At 42.2% G+C, this 24,974-nt stretch overlaps 1 protein-coding gene across 1 annotated transcript; it reads left to right on the top strand.

Annotated features, from left to right (window-relative positions):
- Window positions 1–272: 272 nt before the first annotated feature.
- LOC115463419 (transcription cofactor vestigial-like protein 4) lies at window positions 273–11,526 on the top strand. Its single transcript, XM_030193888.1, has 5 exons — window positions 273–682; window positions 4,255–4,417; window positions 7,459–7,756; window positions 8,235–8,355; window positions 10,269–11,526. Exons 1-5 carry the CDS (start codon window positions 616–618, stop codon window positions 10,490–10,492), a joined length of 873 nt encoding a protein of 290 aa, XP_030049748.1. The 5' UTR covers window positions 273–615; the 3' UTR covers window positions 10,493–11,526.
- The last annotated feature ends 13,448 nt before the right edge of the window (window positions 11,527–24,974 follow it).

The following is a 24,974-nucleotide window of genomic DNA, read 5'->3' as shown; positions in this document are numbered from 1 at the left end:
AAAGCCACACAGGCACAGAACTGATTCAGATCAGTTTGCACCTTTTGTATGGAATCTGAGGCACCTCTACCCCCCAATTCCTACCATAAACAATTCCCAGAGGGCTTGGGCTCAGAGCCCTCCTTCTCTGGTCCCGCCCCATGCAGCACGTCTATATGGAGCTAGGTGGAGTTTCCCCAGGGCAGAAATAAAAAGATATTGGCTTGGATTGGCTCCTGACACCTGGCTGCCTCCTCCTCTCCCCTCCCTCAGGTATAATCGGAGGTGGCTATGCACTAGGGGAGCTACTACAGCTGTAGACTCGTTCCTGGAGTCTCCCATACTCTCTCCCTCCAGTTGGCAGAAGACAGCCTGGGCTTGCTAGTCACTTCTGCTCACCTGTGTGCAACAATCGGCATTTAATAAACCCTAGGATTTGTCACCTGCCTACCACCAGCAACTCCACCGGCATAATTTATCTGCATATACACAAACACAAATCTATACGGAGGGAGATTTCCGAGTTTTTGTACGTTTTCAGGGAAGATTCTTTTATCCCCCCCCCCCCCCCTTTCTTTCTCCAGCTGCACGCTCCTGGTTTATAGTTCGGACCCCTCATTTCCCAGTTGGGCCACGATGGCGGTTGCGGATTTCCACTACACCACTGGCATCAGCAGCGGCTTCAAGGTTTATATCCTGGAAGGTAGGTGCATGCTTCCTCCCCGGAACCTTTCTTTGCAGCTTTTGATTCTTTTGGTCTCGGGGGAGTGGGTAGAGAAAATCGGCCAATCGATCAGGTTTATTTATGGTACTCTCCCCCCCGGACGTCTTTTCTGTACTTACTTTCTCTATCCCTTTCTAATTCTATATCTCCTTCGACGGACAGGGACACCCCTGGATCCGGCACATGTGTGACCTCTACCAGCCTCTCAACTGACCCGACCCTGGGGCTACGTAAAGTCTTGAAAGATTGATCCCTTGATCCCTTTCTTACCAATAGATGATACTTGGCAGCCCATTGGTGAATCCTCCTGCCCCCTTTCTGCCTTGCAATCTCTAAGTGGCAGGAAACCCCACGGGCTGAGTTGGGCTGGGCGACGCGATGCGATGACAGGGCGTCGGTGCTTTAAAGGCATCCTAAGAAAACAAAAGCCACAGGCGACCAAAACCGCAGAAATCCTAAGCCAAGCAAAGCTTGCAGTGAGCGAGCCATTATGTAAACTCCTGCAGAAAATCGGTTATCTGACCCACACAGGCACAAAAGTCAAACCTGCGACTAATACGTACATAGGGGCTGGCAGACAGCGTGGAAAAAGATCAGTGGCTCAGGCTTTACTATCCTCTTCCCATCCCAAAAAAAAGAAAACGCTGCAGTTGAATATGATACATTTTTAGGTTTTTGTGAGGCAATCTCATACGAGCATACATAAGCATTGCCATACTGGGGACAGACCGAAGGTCGAGCAAGCCCAGTATCCTGTTTCCAACAGTAATTCAGGACACAAGTACTTCTCAAGTAAAGCAAATTTTATGCTACAAATAACCAGTGGATTTTCCTAAGTCCATTTTAATAATGGTTTATAGATTTTTCTTTTGATAAATTATCCAAACCTTTAAACCCTGCTAAGCTTTTACCACATTCTTTGGCAACGAATTCCAGAGTTTAATTACACACTGAAACATATTTTCAGGGTGTACATTTGCATACGGGTTTATTTTTTTTTTTTTAACGGTTTTGTTTTTTTTTAAAAACGTGTTCTGAGCGCATTGCATTATCATATAGGGAAACTATAGCTTTTATGGAGATGACGGGGCAATTATAGGCATAGTTACTACAGATCACCTTTAAGTTTCTGTGACAGCCACATGATTTTCAAAAATATCTTTGGGGGGGGGGGGGGGTTAAGCAGAACTTTTAACAATATTGCTCCCTTAAGCCTACCATGTCTTGATTTAAAATCTGCTAACTAGAGTTACCAGCTGGCTGTATTGTTTTTAATCCACCAATTCAGTCTGGGTTTTAGCCCACTGCATGCAGAGATTTGTAAGTTTGGTTTCCCTATTGCTTTTTATAAGAAAAGCCAGAAGACTTCATTTGCAAGCATGCAGTAAGGAAAAACCAGGACCTGCAGCCAACCCTGAAAATCTGGAGCCAATTGACAGCCCTTCCAGTACCAGAGGTCCAGTACATACTTTTGGCAAGAAGCCACATCCTCTCTGATGCACTGTAATGGCGAAAGCCATAAGCACTGTCCCCACTATGAATGAATCCTGTCATCATTTAGATCATTTCTGAAAATCTTTTCAGCAGCTCTTGAAGAGGGCCACAGTTTGAAGAAGGACAGCCACAAGGGCATCTAATGCCCTGGGCAAACCATCAACCATATGTCCCCTCCCAAGGGGCAACTCAAAGGCATCTCCCCTTTCCCTCGCATCTCCCCTTCCCATCTTTAATTCCTCCTCATCCAGTGACTAGCAATTCCCCCCCCCCCCCCCATAGCTAGCTTCTGCTCTTCCCATCTCTAACACACCTCCCCCATGGCTGGTATATACTCTATCTAACCCCTCCCCCCAGTGATCAGCATCTCCCCGTCCCCTCCCTATCCTCCTCCAAGGTGCCCAGCATCTTTCCTTCCTCAATATCCCCCACCCCAAGTGGCCAACATCATGTGTCTGGTTTCCTACCATGCTGTGTCCAGCATAACCACCCCCCTCCTGCTGGACTATGCACTGAGTGGGCCCAGGGAGGACAGGCCTATGCTCAAGTGCAGCCATGTCCATCTCCCTTTGACAGGAAATATGCCTTGGAGGGGCACAGGACATGGAATATGGCAGTGATTGAAAATGGGCCTGTGCTCAATATTGTTTGAACTTTAGGACAGGTCAAGCCAGCTCAGGATGAGGTAGAGGGTGGTGGCAGGCCAGGTGAGGGATGGCTGTTTTACTCACCAGAACATTGTAACCAGAGCTCTACTGCCAAATTGTGTCACCCTAGACAGACACCTAGTCAACCTAGTGGGAGGGCTGGCGCTGGTTTGGAGACTACAGACTAGCCTCTCACATTACCTTATACTGAGGTGGCATCTGATTGGTAGGTAGGTGCAGTGATATCACAGCTGACACAAGCCTATTGGATGCAAGGAAGCGGTGAGGTCCTTTTTTCCTGGTATGATGCAGGAGTTTGAGGAGAATCTCAAGAGGAATTACTTAAAGAAGTTGGAAAAATAACAAATTCGTAACTGGTGGAAGTAAAGTGACCAGCCCTATATTACATTCTTTCTGCCCTCTCCTTTGAAAGCCTCTAAACACAACATGCATATCTCAGGCTTCATAATCAGCAAAGATTTCCAGCACTCACAATTTTCTTAGCACTTGCGTTCTCCTTGCCCTCTTCTGGGTTCTCCTTTCTTTTTTCCCCTAATATAGTTTATTTCTTAGAGTAGTACATTTATACATAGGGAATGGGAGTTTTACATCCTTTTTATTATAGCTCCATCCACTTTTTGTGCCTCTGGGATTCTAACTGAATAGGCATCAGCTTTTATTGGATTATGGTGTTATGAACATGCAAAAGGCCATGGGCTTTCTGCTCTTTTACAATCTCCCACCTAGTCCACCTATTGGAGTGACAGTCCTTGATCAGACAGCCACAGTCTGTGACTCTCTAGTACACCTGCAACCTTCCAGTCTGTAGGAGTCAGTGTTGTGTCATGGTTGAGATGCTCTGTTCTCGGACTGTGAATGCTCCCTCAATAGGGGCCCCATCTCATCCGGGGAGCAAAACCTGAGCACTGCAGTCTAGCCTAGGCCCTGCTACATAGCAATAACCACTGAGCTACTAGACGTATGCAGCACTGTACACTGGACATGAAGAGACAGTCCCTGCTCAACGGAGCTTACAATCTAATTAGGACAGACAAACAGGACAAATGAGGGATAAGGGAATATTAAATTAAGGATGATAAAACATGGGTACTGAACAAGTGAGTAAGGGTTAGGCAGCATCAAAAAGGTGGGCTTTTAGCCTAGATTTGAAGATGGCCAGAGATGAAGTCTATTCCAGGCATATGGTGCAGCATGATAAAAGGAACGGAGTCTGGAATTAGCAGTGGAGGAAAAGGGTGCAGATAAGAGAGTTTTACCCAGTTAACAGAGCAGAACAATGCTTGAATTTGCTTAATTTCATAACAGGGAGAAGAGCTAAGCAGGAGGAGCTTTCATAAGCAAGTAAATCCAAAAGGATAAATGTGATGTTTGCTAATCATTTGTTTACAGGCCAACCAAGCCTGAAGTCGGAAGAGCGGTTCCACTCTCTCTCCAGCCACAGGATTCCCATTTACCCAGTGAAACGAAAGCTGAGTCCTGAAAGGCGGGCTCTCAGTCGTTCCCTGGAGTCACGGGCTCTGAAGATGAGGAGATCCCCATCACTTCTTTCTGTGTAAGCAGGGGCTCATTATCACAGCTATCAATAATAAAAATATCACATTCTGCCACCACTACAAAGTCCAGAGCTAGTGCTAAATCCCTAATCTCATAATCACACATTGCATGATCCCTACTATCATAAGTTGCGTATCACACCATTTCAGACTCATACTATGTTATCATAAATAACGTGTCTTCATGGTGTGTAGACTGTGAAATGACTGGACCCCTGTTACGGTGAAGAATCAGTGAGGAAACATGGTCTGTATTATGAGGTTAGAAATCATATCACATGCTTTGTAGGAGCCATACTGTGACATCAGAAATTATTCTAGATATATTATGATGTCATAGATCACGTGACATACACAGAAATCTTGAACTAAGACTCCTGCTGTACATGTGTCTGAAATTTCCTTGATTTCTTTTCAAGCATGACTATAATGAGAATATTGAGGGGCATTTTCAATATGATGTCTAAATCTGATTTTGAATGATGTATGAAAAACGCCCAAAAGTCCAGTAGCGAACATGGCCATTTACAAACCAGAAAAAAGTCCACCTTTTTGTGTTGAAAATGGCCATTTCCTAGATGTTTTTGTGCTCAGTGCAACTATCTTTTAGGACCATTTTCAGGAAAAAAAAAAAAGAAGTCCAAGGGTAAAACACAGAAAAACAAGCCATTGGGATGTGGTGGGGGGACAGCATTCTTAGTAGACTAGCCACAGAGACATCCAAGCAGAACCCCACTTCAGGCACAGGCAGCTCCTTGTGACTCTGGGCAAGTCACTTAACCCTCCATTGCCCCAGGTACAAATAAGTACCTGTGTACAATATGTAAGCCGCATTCAGCCTGCCATGAGTGGGAAAGCGCGGGGTACAAATGTAACAAAAGAAAAACTGAGCCACTCTAGGGGGCACTGCAGTGGACTTCACATAAAAGGTCCCAGGTACACATCTCACTGATACTCTCTTCTATTGTATGGTGAGCTCCCAAAAACCTAGTGTACCTAACTGTACACCACTACAGTAGCCTCTCTGTCTGCAGGTGTCACCTATATGTGAGTATAGTAGGTTTTTGGTGGGTTTTTGAGGGCTCACACTTTCCACCACAACTTTACCAGTTAGAGTGGAATATGGGCCTGGTTCCCTTCTCTACAATGCACTGCACTGACATGCTGCTCTAATAGGACTGGTCATAACATCTGAAGCTGTAATAGAGTCTGGTATATACTATTTCTTTCACATCTTTGGGGGATGGGAGGGGGTCAGTGACCACTGGGGGAGTAAGGGGTAATGCGTTAATCCCTCCAGTGGTCATCTCGTCATTTAGGACACCTTTTTGTGACTTAGGCGTGATTGAAACAGGGTCTAGACCAAAACATCTAACATTTTGCTTTGTTCTATTGTGGAAGAAAAATGACAAAGTTTGGGGAATGCCCAAATCCCACCCCCAACATGTCCCCTTGTGATTTGGACACACTGCAGAGAAAGACGTCTTATATCAGAGTTTTGATTGAAAAAGTATTTGAGGTGTTTTCTTCTTTTGAAAATGAGCCCCATTATCTCCATTTATAGACTTTATTTACAACAGAGTATTTTACTACTAATAATTATTTCTAGTGCACGCCTAGATGTACACAGCTCTGAACACATTCAGGCTCATTTTCGAAAGAGAAAGATGCCCATCTTTTGACACAAATCGGAAGATGGGCATCCTTCTCACAGGGTCCAAATCGGTATAATCGAAAGTCGATTTTGGGCGTCCCCAACTGCTTTCTGTCGCAGGGACGACCAAAGTTCACGGGGGCATGTCAGAGGCATAGCGAAGGTGGGACTTGAGCGTGCCTAAAAAATGGACGTCCTCGACCCATAATGGAAAAAAAAGGGCGTCCCTGACAAGCACTTGGATGACTTTACCTGGTCCTGTTTTTCTTATGACCAAGGCACAAAAAGCTGCCTGAATTGACCAGATGACCACCAGAGAGAATCGAGGATGACCTCCCCTTACTCCCCCAGTGGTCACTAACCCCCTCCCACCCTCAAAACAATCTTTAAAAATATTTTCTAACAGCCTCAAATGTCATACTCAGGTCCATCACAGCAGTATGCAGGTCCCTGGAGCAGTTTTAGTGGGTGCAGTGCACTTCAGGCAGGCGGACCCAGGCCCATCCCTCCCCTACCTATTACACTTGTGGTGGTAAATGTGAGCCCTCAAAAACCCACCAGAAACCCACTGTACCCACATCTAGGTGCCCCCCTTCACCCGTAAGGGCTATGGTAGTGGTGTACAATTGTGGGTAGTAGGTTTTGGGGGGCTTAGCACACAAGGTAAGGGAGCTATGTACCTGGGAGCAATTTGTGAAGTCCACTGCAGTGCCCCCTAGGGTGCCCGGTTGGTGTCCTGGCGTGTCAGGGGGACCAGTGCACTATGAATGCTGGCTCCTCCCATGACCAAAGGGCTTGCATTTGGTCATTTCTGAGATGAGCTTCCTTTGTTTCCATTATTGCCGAAAATCAGAAACGACCAAGTCTAGGGACGACCATTTCTAAGGACGACCTAAATTTCAGGATTTGGGCGTCTCCGACTGTATTATCGAAATGAAAGATGGACGTCCATCTTGTTTCGATTATACGAGTTTCCCCGCCCCTGCATCGGGATGTTTTGCGAGGACGTCTTCAGCAAAACTTAGGTGTCCCTTTCGATTATGCCCCTCATGATATGCAGGTATGTTCTCTGTCCCTAGAGGGCTTACAGTCTAAGTTTAATGTACCTGGGGCAATGGAGGGTTAAGTGACTTGTCCGAGGTCACAAGGAGCTGCAGTGGGAATTGAACCAAGGTTGCCAGGATCAAAGTCCACTGCACTAACCATTAGGCTACTCCTCCACGCAGCCCAGAACACTGTAACTTAAATATTTAATTGATTCAGATGTTGCTAGTAATGTATTTTTATTATTATTTATTACTGTTGTTGATATTGTAGGCTATATTTCCCTCTGAACAGAGCACAAATTAAGTGTAGACTTTCACTTTCAATGGTTTCTGGTTACAGTGATACACCACATTCCTGTGCAAAGCTCCGTGATACCAGACCAAATTCAGCAGATGTCCCCATGCAAAGCCATCTCCAGCAGATGACTCTGGAGAAAGCCCTGCACCACCTCCTCCCACACAGGATCTGTCTGTCCACCACCCAACCACAGGCTTCGTTGCTGCCATGCCACGGGAGTAAAGAGAGCCGCCCACAACAGTCCAGCGATGAGCCACTTGAACTGACAAAAAAAAATCACAGCATGACAACACCGGACAGTGCAACCACCAGATCTCTGCCTGCTGCCATTTTACAGCAGGTACAAACAGTTCCCAGCTCTGCCACTGACTACGTGTGTTTCCTCAGGGAAGTCACTCTGTCTCCCTGTGCTAATCCCGGCTCTTATTACTAACTCTGTGTGCTTAAGCTCTTTGGGCCTAAATTCAAATCTCCAGCTCTGTCACTGACTCTTTGTGTGACTTTGTCCAAGTTACTTTATCTCTCCATTCCTAAATTCTAATCCCTAGCTATGGCATTCAGTCTTGCCTATAACTGGGAAAAGACACCAATATTTCTCCCATTGGAATCTGTTGTGCAGTTTGAGGGCCGTATGTATGCTTTTGGGCCATCCAACCCAGAGGGATCTGTGTGTATGTACACTTACATTGATAGAATCAAAGCACACGTTAATAATTATTTTCAATTGGATTAGAAGGGACACTTTCTGTCTTGCACCCAAATAATTATTTTCATCTGATGTGGGGAAAGTAATAAGAAACCTTCTGCTTCTATTTTAGATGAGGCCATCAGTGATCACCTGTGTCTCCAACCAGAATAAAACATCTCTTAAACAACCACACAATGTACCTCAGACTGAGAATACTTCAGCCATCTCATGTCAGCAATCCAACAAAACAGGTGAGAATGAACTCAGAAAGATTATATTTTATAAAATTTGCTATACCGTCAGATATATAATAGCAGATCCAGGTGGTTTACAATAGTGTAAAACATCAGAAAAGGACTACAATAAATTTTATAGGAAAGAATATCAGTCACATTGCTTATCGTTTATTTACCATACTGTTACTTATTGCATAACAAGTCGGAACAGTTTACAAGTCAAAACAATTGTACAATAACACACAAATTAATTTAAGCTAGGAATTCCATTGAATGATAGGAAAGAACAAACAAATCTTCCATACTGAAGATGGTAGCATAAACACTACATAACAGTCATACATAATTACCTAATATTAACATCTTGCTACAGTCTGAAGCACTCTAGGCATCTGTATGGTCCTCCCATGAAAATGTAGTGTTAAATATCGAAGGCTGTTTGGTAAAAATGAGTTTTCAAAGCTTTACAGAAAAAGAGAGTATGATTGTTTTAACTAATTGACTGTGGCAGAGAGTTCCATAATGCTGGGGATAAAAAGAAGATGCAAATTTAATCACCTCACTCGTCGTTCCAATTTCCAGATCATTTATAAATATGTTAAACAGCACCGGTCCCAGTACAGATCCCTGCGGCACTCCACTGTTCACCCTTCTCCATTGAGAAAAATGGCCATTTAACCCTACCCTCTGTTTTCTGTCCAATAATAATTCTTATTCCACAGGACATTGCCTCCTATCACATCAAGAGAGCAAAGTCAATCACAAAAATGAGGACACATCCACCAAAACAGTGCAAACTCAACTAAAAAGTGGATGGGATAAAAATGTATTTACTAAATAAAAAAGTGCTAATGGAGGAAAAGACCTCAGAAGTGTCTGTAGACAGGGAAAATTTTCTAATACTAATATCTTACCAGACAGTCTGTGGACTAAAGGAGCTTCTATGCTCTGTGTCCCAACAGACTACTCATAATCATTGGTCATAAAACCTCCAAAAAGCGTGCAATAGTGCCTAACCAAAAATCTTTTTGTTTTATCACTGCAAAAACACTTTCATTAATATTTGAACCAAGCACATTTAGGTTTATTTTTTTAGATGTATTCTTCTATATTCATCCCAGCTAAAAAGTAAAGCTAAGGGGCTCATTTTCAAATCACTTAGTCTTAACTTTGTAAGCCTAAGCGCTTTGAAAATATGCTTCAATATGTGCTAGGTTCAAATATTAATGAACATTAATGTTTTTGCAGTGATAAAGAGATTTTGGTTAGGCACTATTGCACTTTTTGAAAGTTTTTTTTTGACCAATGATTATAAGTATGTCTGGAGACTGAAGCTCTACAGTATATCTCCAGCACAGGGAGACAGAAACTGGGAGGGAGTGACAGTGCTGGAAACTGAAGCCCATCTGTTAATTCCCAATACAAAGGGACAGTGACGTGGAGGGAGTGACAGCGCTGAATACTGAAGCCCATCTGTGAATTCTCAGTACAGGGAGACAGTGAAAGGGAGGGAGTGACAGTGCTGAAACGCTGTGGTATATCTCCAGCACAGTGGGACAGTGACAGGGAGGGGGTGACAGTGCTGGGAACTGAAGTCCATCTGTGAATTCCCAGTAGAGGGGGGGAGTGACATTGCTGGAGGCTGAAGCCATTTGTGAATTCCCAGCACAGGGGGACACTGAGAGGGAAAGAAGGACAGTGCTGGAGACTAAAGCTCTGTAGTATATCTCCAGCACATAAGGACAGTGACGGGGAGGAAGTGGCAGTGCTGAAGCCCATCTGTGAATTCCTAGCACAGGGGGACAGTGTCAGAAAAATATAGGAGCCCTGCAGGAGCTGCTTGCCAATTGGCCATGCAAGAGTGTGCTGAGCACAAAGAAATGTCACCAGTTCCATCTTCCTTTATCTCTTCTTCTCTCTTTTCCCAGGCTGTAGGATCTCGACTTTGAACTGTGACCCTGGGGTAGAGGAGCACTTCCTGCGCAGTCTAGGAAGACGATACGCTGCTCTGGACTCTGCCCACTCCTTCTCTACTGCAAGTTGTGTAGACGATCATTTCTCCAAGGCTCTGGGTTCCAGCTGGCTCCTTATCCGTTCCACACCCAGCTCACCCCCTTCTTCTCCCACCCGCCAGACCACCGATGCTTCTTGAAGAGGGATTCACTGCATTTCTCCTCCGTGAAGCGGTGTTTCAGTTTTTCATGACCTGCAAACTGACATTTGTCACTGTGTGCGTTTCTAAGGACTTCTCTCAGCAGAGATAGCATACTTTGCCACGAGAAAAACATTTTCTAATAATAATTATTGTTCATAGTTTTTTTTCTCAGGGAATAACTGGACCCCTTTTATGGTGAAACATCAGTGAGGGACACAAAAGCTTTAAAACGCTGATAGTTGCTGGCATTATCTTATGTGCTGCTGAATATCGGCACAGGGCCTGGTCAGTGCTAGTTAACCAGCTAGGACCCTCTCCTACCTAGTTAACTAGTGCTGAATATCGACCTCAGTGTGAGTCCAAGTACGCTAGTGTGAAGTTGGAAGTGTTGCTGTGCCATAGCATTCATCCAGAGCCATGATACCTCTTTTGTGCACAACTGCAGCAAGCACATTTGATCAACAAATGGGGTCGGCCGTACTATTGCCAGGTAGTATCTATTGCAGATTCCCCTGTAGTTGAGCTCCAGTGCAGGTACCGTTTCAGATGTGAGAAAGGTTTCTGGTCTATTTGGATATACTATATCGCCTTTCCCGACACGCCCGTCAAAGTGATTTACAATCTAATAAAACAGAAAGGAAATAGAAGTATTATCTGCTAGGACAGCATAGCAATCAGATAAAATAGGTTTAGTAAAACAAGACATTAGAATAGAAATTGTAGGTATGGCAATCAATCACTTTCAGACCCTGTAGGTCCTTCAGCTGTTGAAAGCTTGAATAAATAAATACGTTTTCAGGCCTGCCCTGAGCTTTTTGTGCAATGGGTTGGCCTGGAGAGGAGGAGGAAAAGTATTCCACAGCAACAGGGCAGTGAAGAAAAATGTGCTGTGTCTTGTGGATTCTAGCCTTTCATCTGATACTGAAGGTACTGACAGAAACAAAGTAAACAGTTGTGTTCTCTTTCAAAAAGTACAAAGACTAGGGGACACTCGATGGTGTTACATGGTAATACTTGTAAAATGAATAGGAGGAAATATTTCTTCATTCAGTGAATAGTTAAGCTCTGGAACTCGTTGCCAGAGGATGTGGTTACAGCGGTTAGCATATCTGGGGTTAAAAACGTTCCTGGAGGAAAAGTTCATAGTCTGCTGTTGAGAAAGAAATGTTAAAAGCCACTGCTGGTCCTGGGATTGGTAGCATGGAATCGGCTTCTGCCAGGTACTTGTGACCTGGATTGGCCACTGTTGGAAGCAGGATACTGGACTAGATGGAACATCAATCTGACCCAGTATAGCTATTCTTATGGTATATGGAATGATATAGCGTGGTATACCATTGTTTCTAATCATGTAGTACAAAACTGAATTCCTTCAGCTAGATATTTTATTTATAGACAGACAAACGTGCAGATGGGTTTTATGCACAACAGACATAGGTTATTGGATAAGAAATAGTTATAATTATAGTTGAGAAGGGCTCTGTCTTTCCCTCTAACAGAGGAATCAAATGTGGTCTATTATTGAAAGACCTTCCCATGGCACCGGTGCTGCCTGCCCCATCACAAACCTCACAGCCTGCATTTCACCTTTTCATAACAATGCATTGCAATAGAATTTACTAGCACAATACTGTAATTATAATCAAATGAATCATTGTACACTGTTATTGCAGAGATACAATGGATAGTGAAGGCCAGGATGTATTTTTTCTATAAAAGATATTAGTGTCGCATGCTGCAGTGGAAAGGAGGAGATGGAGTATGTTCTTTAATGGCTAGCACAATGTTTGAAAAGTATTTTAGGTTAAATAAGGGTCCTAACTATTAAAAAAAAAAAAACCCTACAATTCAAGTATCTGTCAGATTTGGTCTAAATTTCGAGCTCTCTCTTTCTTTGACCTTTTTTTTTTTTTTTTAACATTTCTGTTGGTTACTCTCTGATCCCTTTTTGCCTTTTCTTTTTCTATCTTTCTCTCCCTCCCTCCCTCTCACTGTGGTCACCTGCTTCCCTACCTTATCTTTTTAAATAAATTAATATGATACATTTTTATTATTTTTCTAGCTATAACTGATTTTATTCTTGGTTTGCTCTGTCTTTTCTATGGTACTTTAGTCTGAGGAATGAAACTTCTTGTGAAAGTAATATATGTAGAAAAGGCTTAATTGGGAATTCTGTGATTTCAGAAGAATTGTTGAATAATAATTGTATTTTTTACTGTAACGGCAAATATAAAACACACACACATACAAGCGAAGGAATGGAATCTGGCTCTGTGTTTTTTTTTTCCAACTTTATAGAAGTCTTTATTAGGTTTTGAGAACCAATACAATAGCATAGGCAAAATCACATCCATTAACATGAACTAGTACAACTCAAGGGTAGATTCCCCTGAAGCATATTGCGCAAACAGCAACAACAAAATATCAGTATAATAATCTCTCAAAACTAAAGAGACAGCTAACAAAATACTTCTAGAATTTATAACATATTTTATCCTTTCACCCTCCCACCCCACTGTAGAAAGAAAGGAGAAAAGAAAACAAACAAACCCCCACCCCAACCATAGGTCTCAACACGAACAATTGGACACCAAAGGGTTCCCAAATAGCTTCCCATTTGGACATAGTATTGCGCCTTCCAGCCCAAAGCCTCTCCATTTCACATATGTACCACAACTTATTTAACCATTTAACCACTGAAGGGACTTGAGGAGACTTCCAATGAGCAGCCAGAGTGACCTGAGCTGCTAACATGGCATACCTAACCAACAGGGACTGAGATGTCATTAGGCCTGGTGGGGTTTTTTTGGGGGAACAAAAAAAATTCAGGTGACCACTTTATAGGCTTGGAAAGCCAACTCTGGAGTCTGTATTGAATAGCCTTCCAGAAAGCCCGAACCTTAACACATGACCACCAGAGGTGACCCATAGTACCCTTTTGCCCACACTCCTTCCAGCACAGAGGGGAAATCTTGGGAAACGTGATGAAGGCGAGCTGGAGTTAAGTAGCACCTCAAAAGGTCTTTTACAGCATTTTCTTTAAAAGGGACAGAAATAGATATTCTCGATAAGGCAGATTCCATAAAATTCCAATCATCATCATCCAAGGCCACACCCAGCTCCCGCCACCAAAGCAAACGATGCTCAACAGTAGGCCGCACCTGCTTACGCAGATAGGAGTATAGGCAAGTAATAAGCCCCCTCATTCCCCTAGAGGCAACACACAGATCCTCCAAAAAAGAGACCCCTCTGAACACCTTGTCCTTTATTGCAGCTGCAGACAGAAAGTGCTTCACCTGAGTATACACAAAAGATTCCCATGGGGAAATTGCATAAGTTGCAGCCAATATGTCGAATGGAATAAGTGCTTCATCCTTAACTCTAGCTCTGTGTTTTAAAGTTCATACCAATGTAACTGTGTGGTCGGAAGGGTCATTTTGAATTGTCTTAGGTTCTTCCTGCTGTGTTCAGTCACAGTGAAAAAGCTGCAAACCAGCTTGCATTTGGCCAACCTGGCCACTTTGATGTAAGGAAGCTGATGACTTGTAGTTTTGGGGGTTTTTTTTGGTCCTACAACTAATGTAAGCACCAGTCTTCTGTTGACCACCAGACACAATTCTAGTGGGGTGGTGGTGTGTGAGTTGGCTGCTTCCCTTGGAGCCTTCTTTCATTTTGTCTGTAGGATCCCGTTGTCTTCCCCTCTTGTTCTCATCATCTATCCTCATCCCCCACTCAAAGCACCCCAGCCCTCATGAATCAGAGGAGGAGGAGAATTGCTGTGCGTCAGGCTGCATCCTTCTCCTCTGCTATCTGGCACTGAAATACACAATTTGAACCATGGTTCAAATTTTGGCAGCAGAGGATGATGTGGCTTGACAGCTGCCTTCTGATGGCAGTGCTTGGGAGAGGGAGTGGGATCTGGGTGCCTCTGTGCTGCAGGGGGAGGGGCTGTGTAGCTATGTTTTAGGAGAGGGAAGATGATGCAATAGGAGGAGACAGAGTTTGGGTATCAGTATGTCAGAGGAAAGAGCTGTGGAGATGTATGGGGGGATTTAGAGATGGGGAAGTATATGCCGGGGGGCATATAGAAGGGTGGTGATTAGCAGACAGCAATGGGGGGGGGGGATGTATGTCATAGATGAATGCAAGAAGATGGTGATTGAGAGAACTACGGGACTATATTTTGTGGAGAGTGTGTAGAGAGGGGTGGTGATTGAGATGTTTGGGAGGCGTGTCAGAGAAGGGGTCTGAGAGAGCTATGGGGAAAGGGTCAGTGCAGGATGTTTGCAAGAGAGCTTATAGGTGTGTGTGTGTTGGGCAGGGGAAGAATGGTTTCAGAAAGAGAGCTATGGGATCAAAGTTTGAGAAAAAGGGATGGAGAAAGAGAATGGGGGTGGCAGATTCTTGCCAGGGGACAGGGAGAGTGAAAGAATGCTGAGTGGTGTCTATTCTAGAAAAGGAACAGAGTATACTAGTGATCGAACCTGCCAGGGCTCATGGGGGAAGGAGATCAAGTCCAAGGTGGGGGTTCAAGTTAGTTGCGGAGTGAGACTGTTGAGGGGGTTGGAACCTGTGCAAGGAGAAAACTAGAAGGGGGTCTGGCCTGGGGCCCAGAGGAACCACACCTTTTATAATGGGATAATTTTACTCAAAAAATATTACAAATAAAAGTGCAAAAATTTGCCAAATTTAAAAAACTGTGTACAGAATTGCCCCAGGAGTAGAATCCCTAATGCAGCCTTGCCATTGAAACCATCACTGTTTGTGGGGTTTGTATCTATGTGGTGCCTTAAGCAGGCCTCACATGGTTCCAACAGCTGATATTTGAACAATGCAGGACTCCGTAGATACAAAGCCCTGTGGTTCAAATGCTGAGAGTTTCAACTGCCGATGCAGTGCTGCAGGAGTGAGGAAGCATTAGACAAATGAAAACTGAAAACAGGTACTGAGCTTGGAACATCATAAGAGATGGTCATGGAACAGAGGGAAACAATTTTAGAGATTTAAGGTGAAATAAAAGCAGGGACTGGTAGTGGGGAAAGGAAGAGAGCTGGATGGGAGCAGAGAAAGGATGGGACCACAAGAAACAGCACTGAATCACAATCAGGGAGTAAGAAAAATGGGGCGAAGCAAAGGCAGAATAAAGAGTAAGGGACTTGAGGTGGGGGCAAGCAAAGGAAGAACTTGGTGATTGTAGAAGAAAGCATAGATTAGGTGAAAGAATGGAAACATGGACAAAGTGTGAGGCAGAGCAAGGAAATGGGGACCTGTACCTAGTAACTGATAGATATGACAAAGGGTGTGCAATGCTGGTGAGAAAATAGAAGCGAAAGGTTGGGATGGGGGTTGAGAAATGATGTGAATGGTCTAGAAGAATGGAGAGAGGTTGAGCGGTGTGAAAAGAGATGGATCTGTAAAGGGCGTGAGAGAGGCTAGAAATGGGGCCGGGAAGATGGTGAAAGAGGAGTCAAAGGTTGAGTAGGGGTGAGAGACAGAATAATGGGCTGGGAGGAAATCAGTAACAAGGAGCTATGGCTGGTGGAATGAAAGGAAGAGGATTATAGATGAGGTTGAGAGGGTGAGTATAAGGGTAAAAATAGCAAACTAGGTGAAAAGTACAGAAGGTATAGGAGGCTGAGCAAGGAGAAGGACAGAGGGCAATGGGAGCACTAGAGAGGGAGTGACAGTGGTAGATGGAAAGTTTATTAGGTAGATAAGAGGCAAATATGAGACTAAAGATTGAAGGGTGAGAGGAAAGGGGAGTGAGGATTAAAATCTAGATATGAATGGTCAGAGAAGCAGAGGAGAGAAATGATGGGGGGGGGGGGGGGGGGGAAAGAGATGAAAGATCAAGAAAGAAAGAAGAGGACAACAGGATGAGTGAGAAGAAATAGAAAGGAGATATACCGCTAATATAATAAAAATCACCCCCCCTCCCCACTTTTACAAAGCTAAGCTAGCGGCTGCTGTGTGGTAATGCCAACAGCCCATTCGCTTTGCAGCTAGCGTGGCTTTGTAAAAGGGTGGGGGGTAAATAGTTAACAATACATTTTTTAAAAGGGGTGGGGAATAAGTAAAATAAAAGAGTATAATCAAAATAGCAAACATTAAAAATAATACAAAATTAATCAATATATAGTAAACCTATGACTAGATTGGAACGAAAGGGAGAAACATTTAGGAAAGAAGTACAATTTCTGAAAACAAAACATTTTAGGCAAACAAGGGAAGGACAGTGACTTGTGCCCTAAGATATTAATTGATAATGGAGCCAGAAAATTCAACAATGGCTACTAGAATCAGGAAAAGGCAAGGGAAAAATAATAAGCTTTTAACTGGGATTTACATTTCTCAAAGGAAAAGTAATAAGCTTTTAACTGGGATTTAAATTTCTCAAAGGAACTTTTCAATCTAAGGTAAATAGGAAGACCATTCCAAAGGGTGGGTGCAAGTACACTGAAGCAGGTTGATCTGGTAAGATCCTAGACAACTGACCTAAAAGAAGGTATGCATAAAAGATGTTGGAAGGAGCTAAGTACCCTAATGGGAAGATATGGCATCAAAAGACTGGCCAAAAAAGAAGGAAAACCGGAGGATTTAATCTGATGACGAATAATAAGAATTTTGTAATGAATTCTCTAGAAAACAGGAAGCCAATGTTCAGCAATGAATTGTGGTATGACATGATCAAATTTCCGAAGATCATAAATGAGTTTAATTGCTGTATTTTGCACAAGTTGCAACCTGTGCAAACAGGAACTGGGAAGTCCAATAAACAACGAGTTACAGTAATCAAGCTTGGAAATGACCAAGGCATTCACTAAAATACGAAGAGATGACTGTTCTAACAAACTGTGAATGAAACAAATCTGCCTAAGGGTGAAAAAACAAGAGGAGCACAGGCGGTCGGTGACTCAACTGTTTGGGGAGACTAAGGTGGGGTGGGCTAAGTTAAAAACCTTAGTGGGGAACACCTATGCCAGCAGGAAAGGGACCATGTAATACAATTCCCATATATTCCAATTTTGACAAAATTTGTGCAAACATCTTCAATTGATGAATTAATAATATTTTTTATGTGCTCATAGATTTTCTTAAGGACCAGCACAGACCAACTTGGTCTTATATTGTCCACAGGCTACTAATCATTGTACATGTTTTCCTTATTATTATTATTTATAGCATTTATATCCCACACTTTCCCACCCATGGGCAGGCTCAATGTGGCTTACATTAGTTTAAAAAGGCTAACATCAGTGTAAAAAGGCTTACATCAATCTTGTAACAAACAATCAGATACATTAAGGGTGAAGTAGTTGGTGAGTAATGACAGAGGGGAAGAAAAGAGAAAGGTGCAGAAGAATTCAATATGGTCACATAACAGTAACAGTTCAGGAGTCACTAATGCAATGCGGGACTGTAGCGTAAGCTTTTCTAAATAAGGTGGTCTTCAGTGATATTCTGAAAGCCTGTTGTTCGGAAGTAGTTTTAACTGATTTGGGTAAACCATTCCACAATCGTGCGCTGATATAGGGAAAGGTAGATGTGTAGCTGGTTTTATACTTGAGGCCACTACATGTGGGGTAGTGGAGATGTAAGTAAGAACAAGAAGATTTGTAAGAATTCCTGGGTGGTAAGATGATAAGATTATCCATATAAGCCGGAGCTTTGCCACTGAGGATTTTATGCACCAGGGTGCAAATTTTAAATGTTATACAATCCTTGACAGGTAGCCAGTGCAGTTTTTCACGTAATGGTCTGGAACTGACGAACTTCGATTTACCATAGATCAATCTTGCAGCTATTGGACAGTTTGTAATTTTTTGAGAAGCATTTCCGTGTACCCTGCATAGATTCCATTGCAGTAATCAAGATGACTTAAAACTAGCGACCACACTAAATTGCAAAATACTCCTCTAGGGAAATAAGGTTTTATACGTTTTAATTTCCAAAGAGTGAAGAATACCTTTTTGACGGTTGCGTTTGTTTGTTCCACCAGTGTTAGATTTCTATCAAGTATTACTCCTAGAATTTTCAGAGACTCAGAGATTGGTAGGACAAGCTCAGGTGCAATTAAGGTGGAGGGATTGAACTTGTTATAGAGTGAGGTGAGTAGAAAGAAGGCAATGAGTTTTCTCTGTGTTGAGCTTCAATTTAAAGGAGTTCGTCCAAGCACGCACGGTGTGTAATCCAAGTCTGATGTTGTCAGCTATTTCGGTTGTCATTTCTAAAAGGAATGTAGTTTGTGATGTCATCCACGTAGATGAATGGATTGAGACCAAGTTTGGAAAGAGCTACGGCCAGAGGAATTAGCATTATGTTAAATAGTGTTGGGGAAAGAGGCGAGCCCTGTGGCACACCACAGCCAGCTGTCCAAGGTGACAAACTTGCTTTGGAGTTGACTTGGTAGGATCTGGAGGTTAGAAAGCCTTTTAACCATTTTAGTACATTGCCGCTGGTTTCGAAATAATCAAGGAGCTGTAGTAGAATAGTATGGTTCACCATGTCTGTTCCATGGTTTTTCTCATCATACATGGTATGTCTCAAGAGCATTTATCTAAATTAGTCATTCTGACGCAAAGACATGGGGTTATTCTGAGAGACTCCCATTTTTGTTGCTCTATCTGTTGGATTATTTGTAGTAAATAATTAGCAGATTTTAGTACACACAGCTTCAGCTTTAGAAATGTTAATTTCTTTCTTCATCTCTCTCTCATTCACCCCTGAATAATTCACTGCTGAGTCACTTTAAAGTTGAAGTAACAAAACATCTGTTTACTCACAGTTTGCAGTTAGATTATAATCAGACAGGCTTATATTTACATATTACTATACATTTGTCTTATCAGCTCCTTCCATGTGCTTAGATGGTAATGGATGCTCACACCACCATAGATCCTCTCAGGTTAGGAGAGATCATGAGCTCCATGTGCTCCATGTGCTGCATCTGCTGCATCTAACCCCCACAGGAAGTTGCATAGCTGTGTGACCTCACTAAGTAATTCACATCAGAGGTCACAGAGTAATCACAGAGAAATAATAGGTGACAGGCAATGCATGTAAAATACAATTACATTCCAACAAACCCCTTCTCATGCATAACTGTCATGCAATTATTTATTCATACAAAGTCCAAGCTTTATACGCAGATTCACAAAATGTTCTCTGGGTAACGGTTTGGTCATGATGTCAGCTGTCATCTCACTGGTGTGACAATAGTGTAGACTGATGACCCCTTCTTTTGCCAACTCTCGCACGTTGTGGTATTTCGTTGCGATGTGCTTGGTGCGTGACTGAACCTTGTCATTCTGTGACAGTCGGATGCAGCTCTGATTATCTTCCATTAACTGGATTGGTCTCTTTTCAGCTATTCCGAAATCCAGCAAAAGTTTTTCAATCCACATCAGTTCTCTGCACGCTTCCGATACGGCCACGTATTCAGCTTCTGTAGAAGACAAACTCACAATACTTTGTTTATGACTGGCCCATGAAATTTGTACATTTCCATACATAAACACATATCCACTTGTGGATTTATAATCAGAATGATCCCCTGCCCAATCTGAATCACAGTAACATATTAGTTTTGGATTACTATTGGCTGAAACCTTTAATTTACAATCAATGGTACCCTTTAAATACCTTACCATCCTTTTAACTGCAGTCCAATCTGATTTGGTAGGTGAGCTGACCCTTCTGCTCAAAATTCCTACTGCATTTGCTATATCAGCCCTGTATGTGGTAGTTAGGTATAAAAGTTTACCTATGGCTGATCTATATTGGATGTTATCTGGTAAAGGTTCTCTTACTGTTTCATCCTTCAGAAAATCAGTGATCATGGGAGTGCTTACAACTTGGGCATCTTGCATACCTAAACTTTCAATAAGCTCATTTATTTTCTGCTTCTGGCTTAGAAGATAAGAACCATCATTTTGTTTCTCAATTTCTATACCAAGATAGTATGACACATTACCAAGTTCTTTTATCTCAACATTGTGGTTTAAACACTTTACAATGTCCTTGTACTCTTGCTCACTTTTGCTTGCAATGAGCAGATCATCAACAAAAGCTAAAATGTATGCATATTGTCCATTTCTGCACCTAGTGTACAAGCATTTATCTGCTTCACCTTGCTTAAATCCTAAATTTGTCAATATTTCATGCAATTTTTCATTCCAACATTTTTCACTTTGCTTTAATCCATAAAGACCTTTGTTTAATTTACACACTAGCTGTCTTTGTTTTGTATTTATGAAACCTGTTGGCTGTTCCATGTACAAGTCTTCAGTTATATCTCCGTGAAGAAATGCTGTTTTCACATCAATGTGGTTGACTTGCATGCCTTTTGAGACTGCAATGCTCAGAAGTGTTCTTATTGTCGTGTGTTTCACTACAGGTGCAAACACTTCATCAAAATCTTCTCCATATTTTTGAAGATATCCCTTTGCGACTAATCTGGCTTTATACCTTTCCACTTTTCCTTGTGCATTCCTTTTTAACTTGAATACCCATTTGCATCCTATAGCTTTCTTGCCAGGAGGTAATTTTGTAAGAATCCAAGTATTATTTTTATCCAATGCATCAATTTCTTCTTGTGCAGCTTTACGCCATTCAGCAGCTTCTTCTGCTGGCATTTTCTCAATCTCATCCCATGTTAAGGGCTCTTGAGCTTCTGCTGACTTTGTTAGGTAAGACAGTCTTGGGGGTGGAACACCTTTGTTTTCCCTGGATGAGCGTCTGACAACAGGTTGGTCTGACCTTTCCGCATCCTCTAAATCTGAGAGTTCTTCTCCAATTGATTCCCCTTCTCCAACTGTACTGTCTTCTTCAATGATCCTTTCTGTGTCTGCTTCCTCTGTCTGTTCCTCGTTAGATACAGATGAGTTGCTTTCAGACATCTGCCTTGGTATGGCATTTATATACACTGGCATGTCTATTATTGTTCTAGTTTCATATTCTGGATGATAAGGCTCATCTGGGATAATCCAGCCTTTATCAACCCTTTTGTTTTCATCAAAATATGTAACATGTCTTATGCCAACAATGCCAGTTTTCAGATTCAAAATTCTATATCCTTTGTGTCCTGGAGTATAGCCAACTAAAATGCCCCTTTCTGTTGTGGAATCCAGCTTATGCCTTCTTTGCTTTGGTATATGAGCATATGCTGTACTTCCAAATGTTCTTATGTGTGACAGGTTTGGCTTCCTACCATGCCATGTCTCATGTGGTGTGCGCTCAGCGCCTTTAGTTGGCATTCTGTTTTGTAGGTACACTGCTGTGAGAATGGCTTCTCCCCATAGTCTTTTAGGGAGATTGCTATCTGACAGCATACACCTGGTCATTTCCACAAGTGACCTAAATTTTCTCTCTGCAACAGAATTTTGCTCTGGTGTATAAGCTACTGTTGTGATATGTTGAATGCCTTCTTGTTCTAGAAATGTGCGCATGCTTTGTGAAGTGAACTCACCACCATTGTCGGTCTGAAGAACCTTTGGTTTTCTTTCAAATTTGTTGCTCACCATGGCTACGTATTTCTTCAGCATGTCTGTGACTTGACTTTTTTCTTTCAGCAAATAGGCCACACAATATCTAGAGAAATCATCCAATAATATTAGCACAAATCTGTTATTTCCCAATGATGGGATATTAAACGGTCCACATAAGTCACTGTGTATTAAGTCCAGTACTTTATTACTCCTATTTCCTGTGTATGCAGGAAATGAGGGTCTCACACCTTTTTGAGTAACACAGTCTATGCATTTCTCCATTTTACCAGCATCTGCACTTATCTGAATGCCGGTGGCCAGTTGCTTACTGTAAAGATCCTGGATCACCTTAGAATCACGATGTCCCAGGCGGCGGTGCCAGATTTCCAGACTACATTTACCATCATTCTTCCTTACTTGCGCCATATGTGAGGCTTCACCTGAAATGTTCAGCTTATAAACATCATTATGCATAAAAGCTTCAGCATACACTTCATCATTTTTAGAGATTGTGCACTTACTGTTTTCAAAATGAATCACAAATCCCTTCTTATCTAATGTAGATACACTAAGCATATTGCAAACTGCTTGGGGAATATACAAGACATCACTTACAGGAATTTCTTTAACTTCATTAGACACTTTGCATTTTAAGAATCCAATACCTTTTGCTTGGATCTTAGCAGTCCCTGCGTTTGCAGTTTTAAGAATACCTTCCTCTGGACACATTTCCTGAAAGAAATCTTTACAATTGGTTAAATGGCATGTGCTCCCTGAATCCAAAATCCAAGTACTTTCATTTGAATTATTATTTACCATAGTCAAAGATTTTTCTGCCATTAGAAAGCCCTTGTGTTTATCTTTGTCCTTCATACATTTCCTGGTTTGAAAATTCTTTAGTTCCATTGGCTTAGGTGAGCTAGAGGGAGTGTTTTGTGTTTCCTTACACCATTTAGATACATGTCCCTCCTTTCCACATGAGTAGCAAATCAGCTTGCCCTTGGGTGGAGTTTTCCCATAGCTCCGCCTTCCTCTGTTCTTTGCCAAGAAATTTGTTTCATTTCTCTCTGACTTGCTTTGAGAACACATCTCCTCAGAATCATTTATTATGCATTCCTGCCTTAGTTTTGATGTTGCCTGTTCAAAAGATTGCCCTTCAATGGCCTCATTTACAGACCTAAAAACATCAAACTTCTTTGATAGTGAGGTAAAAAGAAATGCTCTTTTCAATGCATCACACATGGGAATTCCAGAAAGTTCTAACTTTTGAAATGAAGACATAAGATGCATAATGTGATCATTACATTTACTTTTATCCCTTAATTTGGTTTCATTCAACTCTGCTAACCAAATTGGTTGCTGCTTTGCATATGTAGTTGCATACATAGTTCTCAGTTTATATAAAATGTCCTTTGGTGTATCTTTTCCCTCCACTAATATGGCTTGTTTCTCTGAGAGAGCTTCCAAAAGCATGCACTTCACATAATAGTTTGCATTGTCCCATTCAGCCATATTTTCAGCTGTTCTGTCTTGGTCTAAGCATATATTTAATCCTTTTGCTCGAAGGAGACATATGAATCTTAGTTCCCACTGCCGATAATTAAACTCAGTTAATTTAGGCACCTTGAGAGAATAGAAAAATGGTGAATTTCCTCCCTCAGCCATTTTCTTAGCCTTCTGTCTGCTGTGTGGGGGGAGAGAGAGACAGACTGAATCTTTCCTTTAAAACTTAAGAGAAAAATGTGGCCTTTTTTTCTGCCTGGTAATATTTCTCTTCTTTTTCAATTCCTGGACCCTGGGCCCATAACCCTTTTGTTGGATTATTTGTAGTAAATAATTAGCAGATTTTAGTACACACAGCTTCAGCTTTAGAAATGTTAATTTCTTTCTTCATCTCTCTCTCATTCACCCCTGAATAATTCACTGCTGAGTCACTTTAAAGTTGAAGTAACAAAACATCTGTTTACTCACAGTTTGCAGTTAGATTATAATCAGACAGGCTTATATTTACATATTACTATACATTTGTCTTATCAGCTCCTTCCATGTGCTTAGATGGTAATGGATGCTCACACCACCATAGATCCTCTCAGGTTAGGAGAGATCATGAGCTCCATGTGCTCCATGTGCTGCATCTGCTGCATCTAACCCCCACAGGAAGTTGCATAGCTGTGTGACCTCACTAAGTAATTCACATCAGAGGTCACAGAGTAATCACAGAGAAATAATAGGTGACAGGCAATGCATGTAAAATACAATTACATTCCAACACTATCCTTGTCCCAAAAATGTCCATTATAAAACTACTAGTAAAAAAGCCCCGTTTCTGATGCAAATGAAACAGGGGCTAGCAATGTTTTCTTCTGTGTGCATGTGGGAGTGTGTGTGTCCCTGCCCTCTCTCCCCTCCCCCCTCTGAGTCCTTCACTGTTACAAAGCCAGCGATCTGATTTCGTGCTCTGCTGTTTTCCTTCACTGACTGTATTACAGAGAGGGCGGGGGAGACACTCATAGGGAAACCGGATATCTCGCCCCCTTCACACTTCCGGCTGGAGGCTTCATAGAACGTTGGTGTTGCCTATTATATAGAACCGGATATCTCGCCCCCTTCACACTTCCGGCTGGAGGCTTCATAGAACGTTGGTGTTGCCTTTATATAGAGAGATTTTTAATGGGCTTTTTTCCTATCAAGCTACAAACTGTTGGAATGTCTTGACATCAAATCATTGCAGATTGGATAATTTTAAGGTTTTTAATAAAGCTCTGGTCTTATCTTTTAAATTGTTCTATGAGGATTGAGTTCTGATTTGTGTTTAATTACTTGTATATTCCTGGAAATTGTCCAATTTCATTGATCTTGTAAACCACATAAAACTGTAGTGGGTTATTGCAAGATGTAAGCCTTACAGTATAATAATGGTGCCCAGACACTCCAGACCATCAAAGCTCTCAGGAGTTGGCATCTAGATGCCAACATCATAGCTCTCTGGATCA

Source organism: Microcaecilia unicolor, chromosome 2 (assembly GCF_901765095.1).
Source record: "Microcaecilia unicolor chromosome 2, aMicUni1.1, whole genome shotgun sequence".
Lineage (NCBI taxonomy): Eukaryota > Metazoa > Chordata > Amphibia > Gymnophiona > Siphonopidae > Microcaecilia > Microcaecilia unicolor.
Note: the sequence above shows the minus strand (reverse complement) of the source record. Positions and strands in the feature narration are given on the sequence as shown.